General features: G+C 38.3%; 2 protein-coding genes and 1 long non-coding RNA gene across 4 annotated transcripts; 2 read left to right on the top strand and 1 right to left on the bottom strand.

Annotated features, from left to right (window-relative positions):
• Positions 1-731: 731 nt before the first annotated feature.
• On the top strand, positions 732-9007 carry LOC127804794 (NADH dehydrogenase [ubiquinone] iron-sulfur protein 4, mitochondrial). The gene is made up of 5 exons (XM_052341820.1): positions 732-938; positions 1957-2045; positions 6164-6293; positions 7790-7819; positions 8712-9007. Exons 1-5 carry the CDS (start codon positions 777-779, stop codon positions 8769-8771), a joined length of 471 nt encoding a protein of 156 aa, XP_052197780.1. The 5' UTR covers positions 732-776; the 3' UTR covers positions 8772-9007.
• Positions 3966-6158, top strand: LOC127804795 (uncharacterized). Its single transcript, XR_008023740.1, has 2 exons — positions 3966-5128; positions 5235-6158. It is a non-coding gene; the product is annotated as an uncharacterized LOC127804795 (long non-coding RNA).
• A 1462-nt stretch (positions 9008-10469) lies between the features above and the next one.
• Positions 10470-13996, bottom strand: LOC127803253 (uncharacterized). Of its 2 annotated transcripts, XM_052339352.1 has the most exons (4): positions 13666-13996; positions 12990-13517; positions 12767-12912; positions 10470-10817 (listed from the first exon to the last, which is right to left on the bottom strand). In XM_052339352.1, the coding sequence occupies exons 2-4, from the start codon at positions 13237-13239 to the stop codon at positions 10689-10691; spliced, it is 525 nt and encodes a 174-aa protein (XP_052195312.1). In that variant the 5' UTR covers positions 13240-13517; positions 13666-13996; the 3' UTR covers positions 10470-10688. The 2 variants fall into 2 exon arrangements, with proteins under 2 accessions (XP_052195312.1, XP_052195313.1); XM_052339353.1 differs by having other exon boundaries at positions 12990-13996.
• Positions 13997-15876: the final 1880 nt, after the last annotated feature.

The following is a 15876-nucleotide window of genomic DNA, read 5'->3' as shown; positions in this document are numbered from 1 at the left end:
TCAGCAACGAATTTCCCACACCGCCATTGTCGCCCGTCGCCATCCGTCTCACCATCACCTCCAACTTCTCCTATAGTTGTTGTCGCCCAGATTAGCCGCTGCAAGCCGGCTCCTTCACCGCCATCGTAAGCCCAGTTCAGCCGCCGCAAGTTGCTTCAGTCCCATTACTGTCATCGCCGCCTCTGCTTCTAGATTCGCCATCGCAAACCGACCAGCGCTATCACATTGCCTCCCCTCCTGATCGCTTCCTGCGCCGTCGCCATCACTGTCCCCTCATGCGCCGTTACCCATCTGCTTCTTCATTGCCGGCCTTCTTCTTCATTGTGTATTGTGTATATATGTATATATATAATAATATATATTTAGTTTGTATATAACATATGTAATAATATATATTTATTATTTTTTTAAATTTATTAACTGTAAGTATTTTAGCTAGAAGTCAATTTAATTTAAAATATATATATATTTTTTGAATTTTATTTACATTATTCAATATCATGTCTATTTTAGTCTTTTTGTCAAGTTCTAACAAGTTATCAGCTTTTACAAACCAAATATATAACTTTACACTAATAGCTTAAAAGTATATTTATTTAAACACGTTATCAGTTTAAACGCTATTACACAACTTAAACACTACCCAGCCTAAATGCTGTTAAAAAAAAGCCAAGCCAAACAAAGCCTTAGTAAAAAAGAGACGATGAACAAACAATTTCAAAAGAACATACGGTCATATTCCAGTTCTTCCCCAGTTCGGTGCCCTAATCGTCCAAATGGCGAGCTCTCTGCAACGTCTTTTCAGTCCTGCCCGTCGCCTTGGCAGATCCAACGTGGTTCCGTTGTCGAGACCGTTCTCTACAGACTCACTGGTCGAGATCAAGCCCGGCGAGATTGGGATGGTCTCCGGCATCCCCGACGAACACCTTCGCAGGAGGGTACGATTACGAGGATTTTTCAATTCTTCGTCTATTTATCGATTCCAACAATAACGATCTTACCGTCATTCTTTTAATACGCGCGTAAATTACTGACCGATTTTTTGTGTCAGGATTGTAAAACTTTATCATTTAGGTTGAACAAATTGTAGATTTGTGTGATTTTTCATTTCTTCGTCTAAGCCGTGATAATGGTTGTAATGCTCACTAGGAATGTGATTCCACTACTTTGTTCCAAATTTGACATGCTATGTTAGGTGCAGGTAAAAATTATGATCATGAGTTTCTTGGTTCATCATCTGACTGCTCAGTCAGGTTGGTTATTCAGAAATGAGTGTTTTGTCAACGCTTCTATTCCATTCCAAAGTTGCCTGCATTTACAAAAACAAGATGTGATAGATTGTTTCCTTGTGTTTCCATCTGGATTTTGTTGTGGCTGCAAAGGTTCAATATACCAGCAGCCACATATATATGGCGGAAGGGAGACATGGACTTACTAAAGAATATAAGCAGTATCTATGGTCTTATACCCCTAATATAACTAGTATTTGTAGCTAGTTTTTTTTTTTTTAAATGTGATCTTTTGCATTACGCCGTTACAAATTATTAAATTATAATTATCCATGCAATTTTTGATTGGCCGTGATGGTTTAATTTTGAGTTATAGTTTAATGGTTTTTGTAATATCTAATATTTAAATTCACAAGTAAGCATATCATTTCATGTATGTTTATTCCTTTTTGTTCCTTAAATGTGCAGTGGTTCTGCTGTTGATATCCATGGCCTTACGAGCAATTTTTGATTGGCCGTGATGGTTTAATTTTGAGTTATAGTTTAATGATTTTTTTAATATCTAATATTTAAATTCATAAGTAAACATATCATTTCATGTATGTTTATTCCTTTTTGTTCCTTAAATGTGCAGTGGTTCTGCTGTTCATATTTATGGTTAGAAATGCTCCCATGATTGATTTTCATTGTTAATCAAACTCCCTAAGAATGCCTCTGCATTTTGCAGGTTGTAATCTTCTCACCTGCTCGGACTGCCACACAACAAGGATCAGGAAAAGTTGGAAGTTGGAAGATCAATTTTTTGTCAACACAAAAGTATGTCTCTTGATCTTTTGTTATTTTTATTTATTCCTCTTCTGAGATATTTAGGTCATTATCATCAATAATTCTCGTTTCCCCCTAAGTTATAGTAGGATGGTTGTGAAGAGCTTTAATATGCATTACTATCCTCTAATGAGTCTGCTCTTTTTATTTGCTTTTGTTGTGCAAATGAGCTCAGAAGCTTTAGCTTGTTTGTGGAAGTGTGCTGTCCTTTTTCTTGGTCCTGTTAGATAATCTTAATTTGAAGTTCAGGAAATGAAATTTTAGAGACAAGAGATAATAAACAAAATTTTAGAGGATTGGTATAAAGATTATCTCAAGGAGAGAAGGTCATTATAGGAGGTGAATTAATGGCCACGTGACCAGAAAAGTGAATGGCTATAAAGATGTACATGGAGGTTACAGATTTGGAGAAAGAAATAACAAGGGACAATGCTATTTTAGATTTTGCCATGCATGTGAGTTTATCACAGCTAATACTAAGTTCAAAAAACGAGATGAACATTGGGTTACATATAAAAATGAATTGTTGACTACCTAAATAGACTACAGACTACTTTGTACAAGACAAGAGGACCAACTATGTTAAAAAGATTGTAAAGTTATGTGAGGAGAATGCCTAAACACTTAAATAGGCTTATGGTTCTTGGCATCCATATAAAAAATATATAGAAGAAAAAATGGTAATAAAACAAAGTCTTAAGAGTCAAATGGCAGGATTTAAAAGGCAAAAAATAAGCTATTTTTAAGGAAAGAATGTGTGATAGAAGAGATTGAACTGTAGAAGGAGATGATAACCAAATGTGGATTGCAATGCCTACTGCTATCATAACATGACAAACACAATTGTTGGACAGTTGAAGGAAAATCTCTAAACTAAATATTTCAGAACTCTGCCCGTCCTTGGAAGAATTGATGGAACTAGATAGTGGTTTGTATGGACTATGTCGTTCCCTTGCCTATTGTAATGGTTCACATTTGTGAATGATCAGTTTCTTGTTCGACATGGTCAATTTGTTGATATTTTTGCCAAGACCACATAAATTGTCCTCAGTACATTGTATGCGATTCAACTGCTTAATGATGGAGGAGTAATTGTATAACATCCCTTCTCTCACTCCCACCCCCTCTGTATTTGTATAACATCTCTTCTCTCACCCCCTCCCCCTCCCTTGTTTGTTTGGGGTGAGATAGCAGAATTGCAGGAGGTGGTGGTCTAGGAGGGATAAATTCTTTATTCTCTTTCCTTTTCATTCATAATGGTTTGTCATGTTAACTACTTCTATAGCTAATGGTTCCCAACAATCGCAAGTGTTCTAAAAGGCGGCCTAGGCGGCGGAGAGGCGCTAGGCAGCCCCTGGCTGCCATGAGTTCCTCTAAATCGGCCCCTTAGGCGCCGGCCCAATTAATCGGGCTCGGGCAGCCGATGCGGCCAAGGCGGCGAGGTGTCGCCTTGGCCGCCCAGACGTGGTTTGGGCTCAAGACCTCTCAATTGACTCCATCAATGATGATTGTCGCAGCCACCGCCGCTGCATCGACCTGGGTCGTCTGACTCTGTTGTCGCCGCTACCGTCGCCATCGCTGGACATGGACTGGAACAACCTTCGGACTTACCTGTGGTAACACAGTGACTGTCCAATTGGCATTGGTGACGGTCCCATTGGCATTGGTGGGGGGCAACGATGTGATCGAAGGAGGCAGACGGTTCGTTCGATTGGCAATGGTAGGGCCAATGATGTGCTCGGAGGAGGTAGACGATCCGATTGGCAATGGCAGGGGCAGCGATGTGCTCGGAGGAGGCAAGTTTGATAGAGAGAGCGCTGTGAAATTTTGGGGTGGGGGGGGCGGAGTGAGAACGTGCTGAAATTTGAGGGGGGTGGGGTGGGGGAAAAAAAGAATATATTAACAAAAAAATTAAAAAATATTAAATTTTCTAGGCGGCAGCTTGCTGCTCGACTAGCGCCTAGTGCCTTTTAGAACACTTATATTACCATCATGCCATTATTTCACTTAACACATCCAAGCAAAGGGGTCTTGGTTTATGCTGTTTGGAGATAACCTTGTCTTGATGGAAGAGACAAAAGAAAGCGTTAAGTGTGGATGGTATTTGATTAGACTTCACCACTTGAAGAGTCATTCCAAAGAGATGATCAGTTTAAATGTCTTGGATCAAATAGTCCAAAAAGATGGGAAAATTATTAAGAATGTTGCTCATAGACTTAAGACGTGGTTAAAGATAGACAAATGCACGCAGCCTGTTATTCGATAGTAAAATCCCATTGAGGTTAGAAAGAAAATTTTTATCTGACTATTGTAAGAGCAATTTTGTTATATAGAATGGAATGTTGGGCAATAAAACACCATGTACAAAATATGAATATTAATCATGTGAGAAGAAGACTGATAGATGCTTTCGTGAGAAGAGTGGATGGAATGGAGGAAAATTTTAACAAAGGCGAAATGGAAAACCATGAAAAGTTGGTTAGAAATTCTTAGGCATGATATGCATTATATAATAGCTCTGCAGAAGATGTGGAGATAGAAATGATTGTTGAGCTAGAATCCTTGGAACTTGCTCCACCTAGCCGAATTAAGGAAGGCTTGATATGTTGTTACTGTTGTTATTCCATTCTTCATTTACAATATTTTTATTTTTTGTGATATAAAGAGTATTATAATTAATAATAGTATAAAGAAGATGTATTCAAGTATAGAAGCAGATATAGGACAGAGGAGATTTATAGGGTCTGTTCAGTTATAGAAAACATTTTCTCATTTTTTAACTAAAAAATTCTATTGAATGGTTGAATCTCCAATTAGAAAGTAGAAAATTCAATTTGCATATCCAAGTCTCATATTCAGTTGAATCTGATTTAGCAGCACTCAATACTGAGGCAAAAGAAAGGAGCAAGCCAAAAGGCCGGAGATTCTTGCGCTGGAACAAGCGTAGGCCTGTAGCGCGCCCTTCACCCAAGAAGAAATGCTTTTCTTGGCAAAGCAAGGAAGCACAGTTGCATTCCTCTCCATAGCCCCTCTTACTCTATAGGCTATTAGTACCAAGGGCAAGCACCTGATTTGTAAGCTTGCTGTGTAATTTCATAAAGAAACAAAAGCATGTGAACCTCAGTGAGTTCGGGTTTCAAACTAGCCTCCTAGACTGAACTAACATTTTTATTTTAATAGGGTATAACTATCAAGAAAGTAGGAATGGCAGAGAAAGAGATGCGCTTTCTGGACACAGGATCCAGAGTTTTTTCAAGAAAAGGTCCTTCCCTCAATGTCATGATTGGGTCGACTAGGTCTGATCATGAATGAATAGAAAATCAAGATGTCAATAGCAGTTGCTGTTCCAGCCATTTTTTTAAACTTTTCCTAGGTGTAATTCTATATATTCTTATTTCCTTTTTAATAGGAAGAGATATTTTGGAAATGCGAGGTACCAGGGGGGGTCACAGACAAGAGGTGCTCCCACTAACGAAAAGCCTAAAGGGAAAAAAAGGAGCAAACAGAACTGCAGGCTTAGTGGTATACTGCGGTTGAAGACTCCGTCTGCGTCTTCTTTGAGAATTGATGCAGGACTGTCTCACCCCAGAACCTACCCCTTCCCAGTGGGACCACGTAATAGAACTATTATGCGACTAAAATTTTGTTATTCTAGTTGGAGACTCCTGCAGGTTCATCAAAGCTTATATGAACAAAAGAAGGGCTAGCCCCTATCTCGAAAGGGCACTCCAACACTTGGAGGAAATCTTCTGTTCTGGAGTTACCAGTTATGAATTGGAAAACATCAAAAAAATGTTTTCCAAATTTTCTAAAAATGAATGCTATTGCTTTTTGAAACATAAAATGTTAAGCATATTTAATTTTAAAATTACTGTGGAAAATTATAAAATGTTTTCTACAACTGAACCGGGCCATAGCTTCTATAAGAAGTGGATATCTGCAGAGGGGGAGTTCCTGAATATTTCAATGTAGTCTCCTTCTGGATTCCAATTTTGAATTAACTCAATATGGTTTACCCTCTAATAGAGAGTGCAGGAAAAATCCTTCATACTTGGAACTTATCACCTTGATGTGGTAATCATTTTATCAATACTGTAATGTATTGGCAGATGGGAGAATCCACTGATGGGTTGGACATCTACTGGGGACCCATATGCCAATGTTGGAGATGCTGGACTCAGTTTTGACAGTGAAGAAGCTGCCAAAGCATTTGCAGAGAAACATGGTTGGGAATACAGGGTGCGTTGTATTTACATATTGGTACCCTTGTTCATAAGCTCACTCAGTATTATTATTATTATTTTTCATTCTAGTTAAACACTTTATACAACCATTTAAGTGCATCAATATATAAGATATTCCATAAGATTTAAGTGCAATTTAACTAGTATGCTACTTAATGGTCTTGATTTGCCACTTGATAACTGTGCATGCGGACTTATGTCCTTCTAGCTAGGCTGTTTAACACTGGGAATGACCATTGTTTTCATTAAGGAGATGGGTGATAATGCAAATTCTACAATTATTTTTTCTTTTTATTAGGAATGTCTGAAAATTAATTGATTTTGTTGATCTTGTTCTCTTATGTATTGTTGTAATCAAGTAATCACCAGCAACCCTCCAATCTTGCATATCTCTTCCCCCTCTCTCTCTCTGAAGCCTCGGCCAAAACACTGCAACTGCCCTCGCCATCTTCTCCGTCACCGCCCCCTCCCTTCCAGACTCCCTTTCTTCCTTGTTGGCCATCGCAACGCCTGCTACCACCATCTTCTCTGTCACCGCCCCCTCTCTTCCAGACTCCCTCTTTTCCTTGTCGGCCATCGCAGCCCCTACCACCGTCGCCTACGTCATTCGCATACACCGCCGCTGCATGTTGTTCACCTACGCCGTTATCCCTTCCAGATCCGCCATGCCTCGCCTGCGCCTGTGCCATTTTCTCTTCCAGATCCACCATACATGCCCGCCATGCCCAGATCCACCATCGCTTGTCGTTTCTTCCTCATGCCCTTCCATTTCTTCCTTCTTTCTTCAGCCATTTCTTCGTCTGCCATCTCCCTCTCTCCACTCCCAGTTTTTTGTTTTAATTTTTCTTTTTAATTATATTTTTAAAATTTTGAATAAATCAACATTTTGTTATTTTATGATTTATTACCATTTTTAATATTTATATTATGGGTAATTTAAATCTCAAAATTAATGTCAAAAATAATTTATAATTTCAAAATAGACTATTAGTTATGGTTAGATTATAATTTTAAATATAATTTCAAAATAATTTATAATTTTAATGTATTATATATGGTTAGATTATTAGTTATTTCTTATGTTATATTTTAAATTTTTTGAATTAAATTTATAATTTATTAATAAATATTTATAACTTTGAATCAAAATTATTAAATAAAATATTATAAAATAAAATTTCTCAAAATTTCAAAATCAATGCGTTTTCTAGTTTTCTATTTTAAGAAACAGTTTTTCAGAATAACAAAAAGAACGCGTTTTCAAAAATCTCAAAACAGACAATCAAAACACAAAATTCAAAACTCAAAACTCAAATACAAAGACAACACCACCTAATCTTTCGAGGTTGGATTTTGGGAAATTTTTGAAATGAGTCCCACCCCCAACTCTAGGCGACGAGGAGGTTCGTTAATTACAGTACTATCATGAACTTAGTATCAATGTTGTCATTATTATATGAAGTAATATTAAACTATACACTCTTATTGCAGGTTAAGAAGCACCAGACACCACTGTTGAAGGTCTGAATTATCCCTAGCCGTCTTCATTTTTGATGGAAGTAGTTTCACCTTATTTACTGTTCATTTTTATTTCTTTTGTCCATTGTGTGCTGACATGGTATTAGATGGATTTACTATATGAGTTACCTGAACTTCTGAGGAACTGCAAATTACAAATTACTAGCCTTAGAACTATCAGATTTAAGAACTTGCTGTGTTTGGTTGCCGTTTAAAAACCTATTCTGTTTTTGTTCATGGAAACAACTCATAAAATGCATTCAGTAAATTGTTTACGGAACTATTTTCTCAAAACATTTCTGAAAACACTGAAGGTTTAGGACAGTGGAAACAGTTGCACACAGGGTTCTTGGAAACTGTTCTCACAATACGTGACAACAATGGAGCTTTCTATGCTAGCTTTCTTTTCATTTCTGAAACCAGCAAAAACGGAACTGAAAATTTTAAAAACCAATCAAACTGGCGAAATTTCAGGACTTTCCAAGTAGGAAGTTGAAAGAGAGTTAAGTTTCTTGAAAGATTTATGTTTTGAATAGCAATCCTCTGGTGATTCTGGACCGAAACTTTCTTGAAAGCTTAAATTTCTGTGTCATCATCATCAAATCTTGTCTACCACTATGAATTTCCTCTTCGGAAACCTATGAAGATTGATTCTTTATCGATCATAAGCTCTTCTGGAATCATCAGTCAGGTGGACTCTCTTTTTGTTGCTCAGGTCAGGTGGACTGTTTCTTCTACTGCAAACACTCTTTAGTGGCTTCATATGGCAGTTCACTCTAGCTACAACTTCCGGCCCTGCCCCTGAATTAGAAGCTCATTCCTTATTTTTGTTTGTTTACTAAATCTTGATGGCTGAGGTAATTAAGGATTCTGTATTGTTTTCCTCTTGTTGCAGGTCAAGGCCTATGCGGATAACTTCAAGTGGAAGGGCCCTCCCAAAACTGGGGAAAACTGATTTTATATTAACCAGAATCTTCTCTAGTTCTCATCTTGGTTCTTGATTATTACTTTGAAGTTAAAGCATGTGTTAATGCTTCGGAGGCTTGGGTCTTCTTCATTACTTCGAGTAAAGCAGGTGCTGAAGCTATAGAGCTTTCCAAAGTTGTTCTCCCGTTTCATAAACAAGGCATTCCGATTTCTTTAAATGCTCATATTTGTCCAATAAAGAATTGAAAATGTTGGGTGGCCAAACATTGCTGGTTTTTTCATTGACATGAAAACTGACCACACGAGGCTTGAAGCAAAAACTTAGAGGCTATGTATAATTAATGGCAATAGTTGTTCTGCATTTAAAAACTTGGAAATGGTTAGGCTGCTGGCAGCATAAATAAACTGTTGGTATGCCCGTTGTCCCCGCTCGGGGAGATGATTTATGTGCCTGATTTCAACCAAGAGATGAGTGCTAGTTTACCGTTGTTCGGCTTTCTCATTTGGCACGCGTAGGCTGGTCGCTGGCGATGAATTGCATTGCTCATGATTAATGGTTCACAAACTGCACTAAGATGTAATAAAACCAATGATGTATTCAGGAGAAGAGTGATCGGGTAGGTGTACCTGTTTTGGTCTGGGTGATTGCGGGTGGCATTTTTCTTAGCATTAGGGATGGTTGTGGGTCACACTGGTAAATTAATTATGATGAAGTTTTAATTTTTGAGCAAGAAGCAACTCAATTTGAAAGGCATAATTCAACTAACCTAACCTGGTCAAAATTGGGAGTAACTGGGTTGGGTCTTGGTAGAGATATTATCATTCATTTAGGCTCCATTTGTTTGGTTGGGTGTAAATATTTTTTTATTTTTTAGTGCTTGGTCAATAAAAAAGATAGAAAAATACTTTACACTAAAGGATGTAAAATAAGATACTAATTCAAAATCAATAAGTGATTTTCCTATTCACACTAAAGTGAATAAATTATTATTTTTGACCAAAATATATATAAATAAATATATACACAATATATATAAATATACATTCACGTACATATATATATATATATAAATACATACATGCATATGCATACACATGCACAAACAGACACATAGATACACAAATATATACCTACACATGCACACATGTACATATACATACGTATACCCACATGTACGCATATATACATGCACATACTGATACACAGACATATACACATACATCATGTCATCATGCGTGCCCACACACATATTCACGTATGTTTACACATATATACTTCATGATTCATACATACATCTATATGTTCACTTAAGCATATAACTAAATTTTTTAAAAAGTATTTTTACAAATGTAAACAAACATAAAAAAAATAAAATAAAAAATAATTTTCTGTGCAAAATATTTTATATTAAATATTATTTTTCAATATAAAATGTTTTCCGTCTAACACATGGATTCTAAATAAAAAAAAAAAATAAAGAGATAAAAAGAGGTCTATATGTCATGTATGAGTTGAGTATCAGTACAGGTTGTCGAAGTCTGCGTAACAATGATAGATGGAGAATCGAGTCGAGTCGCTTTGGTGAGGTTATAGATCAATTACAAAATTTTGGCAAACTTTTATATAAGTTTTTTGGGTTAGTTTGAGTCCATGGACCCAGGCCTGAACGAATGCAATTGATACCATGATTTCTTGATTTAGACCCGAATCAAATTGAGAAAAGACTGAATCAAACTGGACTTGTTAATCGGTCTTCAATGATTTATACCAGTTACGTCAAGCACAAACCAACCCCCTCGGTCGATACAAGCGTCTGAAAATAAGAGCGCCATCAGCCAGCATAACGTGTGAAAAGGCGAGAAAAAAGAAGATGGTTATGTTTTTGTTTTTTATTCGCCACAGGAATCACAAAGCGAAGTGCAAACTGCGATGGTCTAATGAAAGTCAGGTGGGCAGACAAAGTGCTGCTGTTGAAGTTCCAACCTCTGCGATGCTCTGTAAGGCTGGTTTCCATTGCCCTCCACCTCCACCTTTGCCGCCGCTGCTCCCTACTCGGTAAACCTGGTGCTGCACCTGTTTAAGAAGGGAGAATAAAACAGTGATCGGCAGAAAGAGTATTTGTTGGTCACCATATTCACGAACCTGTTTCATGAGGGGATACTGCCATCTGATCATTATACAAAGATGATTTCTAATGAGTACATACTAATTTAAAAAGACAATTAACACCAAAAATGACTAATCCACTAATTAACGATTACTTGTTTTGATTCAACAGAAACTTTCTTCTAGAGAAACAATACACGTCAACTCCTTAGTATTCCCCTTATTTGTGTCTCCTTCTTGTTTACTATAAATCTACCTATTCTTCTAAGAAAATGGCACATTTAAATTGTACAAAGAGGAAAAGTTAGGAATAAACAGATGGGCAAAAAGAAATTTAGGAAACGTGGAAAACTAGACCAGAACAAGGGGGATCCATCTTCAACGGCAGACTACGGGCTAAAATAAGTTGTTATTTTGTGCCGCTTCGGCCTTACCCTACCATGATGACTCAAGGTTTGACCCCACGTGTAACAACAATTAATTAATGATCCGAATTTTTAAAAAATCTCTGACTGGGACCAACCTTTATTTTTTATAATTATTGTCAGAAAGCATCTCTAATGAAACATTTGCCTAAATTGTAAACAGAGTCTCCATGGCAGTCTTCAAACAAGTAATTTATCAACCCAACAGTGTCCGGTGGAAAGAAAAGTTCATATGCATCACCGAAACGGGGGAGCAAATTGGAGACGCAAAAAAGCACGTGGGAACGTCCTAATGTCCTCCTACTGACAAAGAAGGCGCTCCACTCAGCCGGTTGATATAACCCAGCCAAAAGCCACGCCTTGCGATCTGTAAGTTTTCAGGATTCACTACAGCGCGGAGTTCTCAGTTCACATAACTTTTCTGTTGCTTTATTTCTCTTTTTAAAACTGAAGATAAGAAATTGACGAGGAGAACGCACTCGGTCCCATAATTACGTCAAGACGGATACCTAACGGCGGTCAAAAGATACACAGCAGACAAGTATCGCCACGTCAATCAGATAAGCACTCAATAGAGAAACCCCCGAGACCTCAGGAACAGGCTAACCCACCGAAGATCACGGAGGCAACAGTTATCCCGAACTCCTCGGAGACGGAGGCTATCGCGAAACCCTTATCGGGAAAGTCCCGAAGAAGGCGGAAGGGAGATCCCGAAGATCCCTCATGATCCCTATCCCGAGAAAAGGTAAGAGAAAAATGTGGGAGATTCTTCTTATCCTTTTTGGAGAGAACATAGTTTAAAAGGGACAATGAACCCTAAATCAGGAACTAACTTAATCATTGGAGATCGACCGGGGGAACAAGCCCCGTCTCCATTACAGGTACATTCAGAGAGGCAAGAAGGGAACGTGCGACTACCACCTCCGAAAATCCATCATCAGAAATGTTTATTATCCATTGAGGGCAGAACGCAGCTTATTATAACGTCTAAGTGACGTTATTAGCGCTACACCGTTACAATTTTTATCAATAACGTTCTAATTTTTTTTTTAAATTTTCAAGCTTTTTTCTTTAGAAAACGAAAACAAATTAATTAAGAGGAGGTAATTTTGTGCAGAGAATAGTAAATAAACAGCGGACAGCGTTGGTAAAGATTTATGTTTTTTTTTTTAAATAATAAAATATAATTAGATAAATTAGAAGTGCCCCTATGGTCTCACTAAATCACTAAGGGTACCTTTTACATTTGATAAATGCAATGATCTTGTTCGGTAAAAAGTTGCCAAGAAATTCATATAATTTTATAAAATTTGAGAGTCTCCGTATATTTTGAAAATACTTTCATAAAGTAATTTGATGTCACTTTTAAATAATAAGAAAGTGAGCATAATTTAACAAATATAATAAGAACTTAACTGGTAAAAAGTTAATAAATCATGATGGATAGCGAGCGGAGCCGAATTTACAAAGGGACAGGAGTTGCATGTTTACCTTAATAGTGGGGCAGTTCTCCGGGTTCGGGCTGCGGTTCAGATTTGAACCGCCACAAAGTTTCGTCTTCTCCAGACCAATGCCTCCTCTCTCCAACAGCTTCCCCAGTTTCAAGCACTTTTTCGCAGCAAACTCCTTCAGCACATCTACAACACGAGGGGAAGAAATCAAACAAATTAATCCACACTAAAAGGAATAAGAAATGGCATCGATTCTAAGTTACCTTCGAAGCTGATGAGCCTGTAAACTTGTCCAATGAGCAACGTATTGTCAGGCCGGAGAAGCTTGAGCTGCCTCGCCGGCGTGCCGTTGTCGAGCTTCACCGTCGGAGAGTTGACGACGAGCGCCACGTAGTGACCGGGGTTCGCATTCATGATCTCGTGAGCACTCACTGACCAGTAAATCCGCTCCACCTTGTTGCCTGGATGTTGAATCACCACCGTCGCCGCCTCTGCCGCCTGACAGTTCCCCATCGGTCTCTCACCTTTGATCGGATAGATCAGCTCCTCCTTGCGCTAGCTTTGAAATCGAAAGTTTCGTTCTCTACGGGTTTAATTTAATTCTCTCCTCCCAAAGACGAACAGAGCGAGAGCGAGAGCGAGCGAGAGATGAGTAATAACTGAAAGAAACGTTTAATTAATGTAGGTAGAGGGTTGAATTGAACCGAGGCGAACTGGTTGGGAGCCTATAATTAGCGAAGGCCTTCTTCAACCGCCATAAATGAGAGATTCCGACGCTCCTCTTCGGGAATCTAGAGAAGTGACCAAGTGATCCAATCATCCAATAAACAGAGACATTAAATTAACAGTTAATGAACGTATATTCAGCTGTAAGTAAGCAAACAGAGGAAAAGATCGAGAAAACGAATCTTTCTTCGGAGAAAAGGGAGTGAGTAATACTTTGACTTGGAAGTAGCAGCGAGGAAGGGGAAGCCCGGAGAGGGTGATGATGGATGCTTATATCAGCGAGGCTAGTCGGTGAGGCAATAAATGCTGCAGGGAAGACGTGGGGTTTTGGATCTGCCAAAACCGCTCCATAATCTGCGACACCGCAGCTACTACTAATGGTAGTATTTTGGCTTTGCAGGCGAGAGAGAAATTAAGTGATGGAGACATATATATATATATATATGAAATTAATTCAATATCACTGTAGATCTCTCAATTCTCGTGCGAGCTGAGTTGGCTGCTGCGGCTGGTAATTAAAATAATCAGATGCAATTCGAGCGATGATTAAAGGCTCGTCGTTCGTTTCCTTGATTCCGATTGTTTTAGCTCAGTTCAATTCTTAAGTAACAGAATATTCAAACATCGGTGACGAGAGAGAGAGATAGAGAGAGAGAGAGAGAGAGGGGGGGGGGGGGGGGGGGGGGGGGGGCGCGGGGGGTGCCTTGAAAGGGGTGTTATGATAGGCCTAGCCTGGCTAGGGTGATTCCAGACTTAGCAGAGGGGTCTTTGACTGGGAAGTCACACGTTATGTTTGCACGAAAATAAAAATAAAAATTGTTTTTGATAAGAAACGAAAATGTGAAAATATATATTTTTTTAAAAAATAAATATAAATAGGGTTTGAAACGAAAATATGAAACGTTTCAAAAATGTTTATGAAATAAAAAAACGATTCTTATAAGATGTTTTCGTGCAACATAAGTCCCATGAATCAGAAACAATAAATACATATTTCTCGTAATTATAAAAGTTAAATACTAACACATCAATAGTACGCTGTCACATACGGACTTTGGGTTAAATATTATTTCAGGACGATTGTTGTCATCTTCCATTTACTTCCATGCATTTTCTCTTCTCACTCTATCTAACTACCTTCACGATAATCCCTAACTTAATCAACGGAGGATACAACTATGTGAGGGGTTTTTGATTAGGAATAAAGTTCACGTTATTAAAAAAATTAAAACATAATTAGAAAGCGTTAATATGTCATTTAACAATAATAAATGTAAAAAATATAGTAACTTATTTGACTATTTTTAAAGTAAAGTGGCTAATTTAATCCTAAATTTCAAAATACATTAACTAACTTAACCCTTTAACAAAAATAATATGTTGTTAATTAACTAGACCTTCTTCAACCAAAGTAATATGATCTTAACTTAGACAATCTAAAATAAATATTGTTGACATACATTTTTGTAATATCCCGCATCGATCGATAGGAAGGATCGAGACAACTTACCCTAATGGGTCTATGCAAATTTCCCAGGGGTCACCCATCCTTGAATTACGCCAGGTCAATCACGTTTAACTTGAGAGTTTTTTTATCTACATTCAGCTTAAAAAATATCCAGCTGATGTTGTTTCATTCCTTACTTATTCTCGATATATACTACCATTTTCTGGTCTTTTGGGGTATTACACACATTGTCTCATCATCATGGAGCTCATAACTGGGGTTAGCTCTCAGCTATCGCTTTTCAATGATCAGGAAGCCCACCGCACTTATGAGCCCTTCAGTGGTTGCCCTCTGGACAACTTAATGTGAGATTGAGAACCGATGCTTACAGCACCACCTCTCAACCCTCCTCCCTTAAGTGTGGTGGCGTTCGTGGGCGCGGACCATTTTAGGGGTGACAGATGGTGTTTTTTAGGGCCTTGGCCCTTAGGGCCCAGGGTTTTTCCACAGATGACGCCAAATGTTGACACATATTTTTGTAACACGCCGCATTGAGCGATAGGAAGGATCGGGACAACTTACCTTGATAGGCCTACACGAACTTCTTAGGGGCATCACCCATCTTTGAATTACCCCAAATTAAGCACGCTTAACTTGGGAGTTCTTTGCCTACATTCAGCCCAAAAGGTATCTAACTAGTGTTGTTTCCTTCCTTACTTATTCTCGATATATACTACTCTTCTTTGGACTTTTGGGGTATTACACACATCGTGTCATCATCATGGGGCCCATAGCTGCGTGTTAGCTCTTAACTATCGCTCTTCAACGACCATGAGGCTCACCGCACTTATGAGCCCCTCAGTGGTTGCCCTTTGGGCAACCTGATGTGGGATCGAGAACCGATGCTTACAGCACCACCTCCTAACCCCCAAAATGTCGACGTTCGGAATTGGTTGATAGTGATTCGTTGGCCCGTT

This window comes from Diospyros lotus, chromosome 6 (assembly GCF_014633365.1).
Source record: "Diospyros lotus cultivar Yz01 chromosome 6, ASM1463336v1, whole genome shotgun sequence".
Taxonomy (NCBI): Eukaryota; Viridiplantae; Streptophyta; class Magnoliopsida; order Ericales; family Ebenaceae; genus Diospyros; species Diospyros lotus.
The sequence above is the reverse complement of the archived record's forward strand: the minus strand, read 5'-3'. Positions and strand labels throughout refer to the sequence as shown.

Bases quoted from the DNA above. Each gene is read 5' to 3' on its own strand.
- LOC127803253 (XM_052339353.1), bottom strand. From the start codon at position 13,239: ATGGGGAACTGTCAGGCGGCAGAGGCGGCGACGGTGGTGATTCAACAT. The intron at 12,913-12,989 runs GTAACTTAGAAT...CTCGTGTTGTAG, and splicing joins CAGGCTCATCAGCTTCGAAG to ATGTGCTGAAGGAGTTTGCT. The intron at 10,818-12,766 runs GTAAACATGCAA...CTTCTTAAACAG, and splicing joins AGAACTGCCCCACTATTAAG to GTGCAGCACCAGGTTTACCG.
- LOC127804794 (XM_052341820.1), top strand. From the start codon at position 777: ATGGCGAGCTCTCTGCAACGTCTTTTCAGTCCTGCCCGTCGCCTTGGC. The intron at 2,046-6,163 runs GTATGTCTCTTG...ATGTATTGGCAG, and splicing joins AATTTTTTGTCAACACAAAA to ATGGGAGAATCCACTGATGG. The intron at 6,294-7,789 runs GTGCGTTGTATT...CTCTTATTGCAG, and splicing joins AACATGGTTGGGAATACAGG to GTTAAGAAGCACCAGACACC.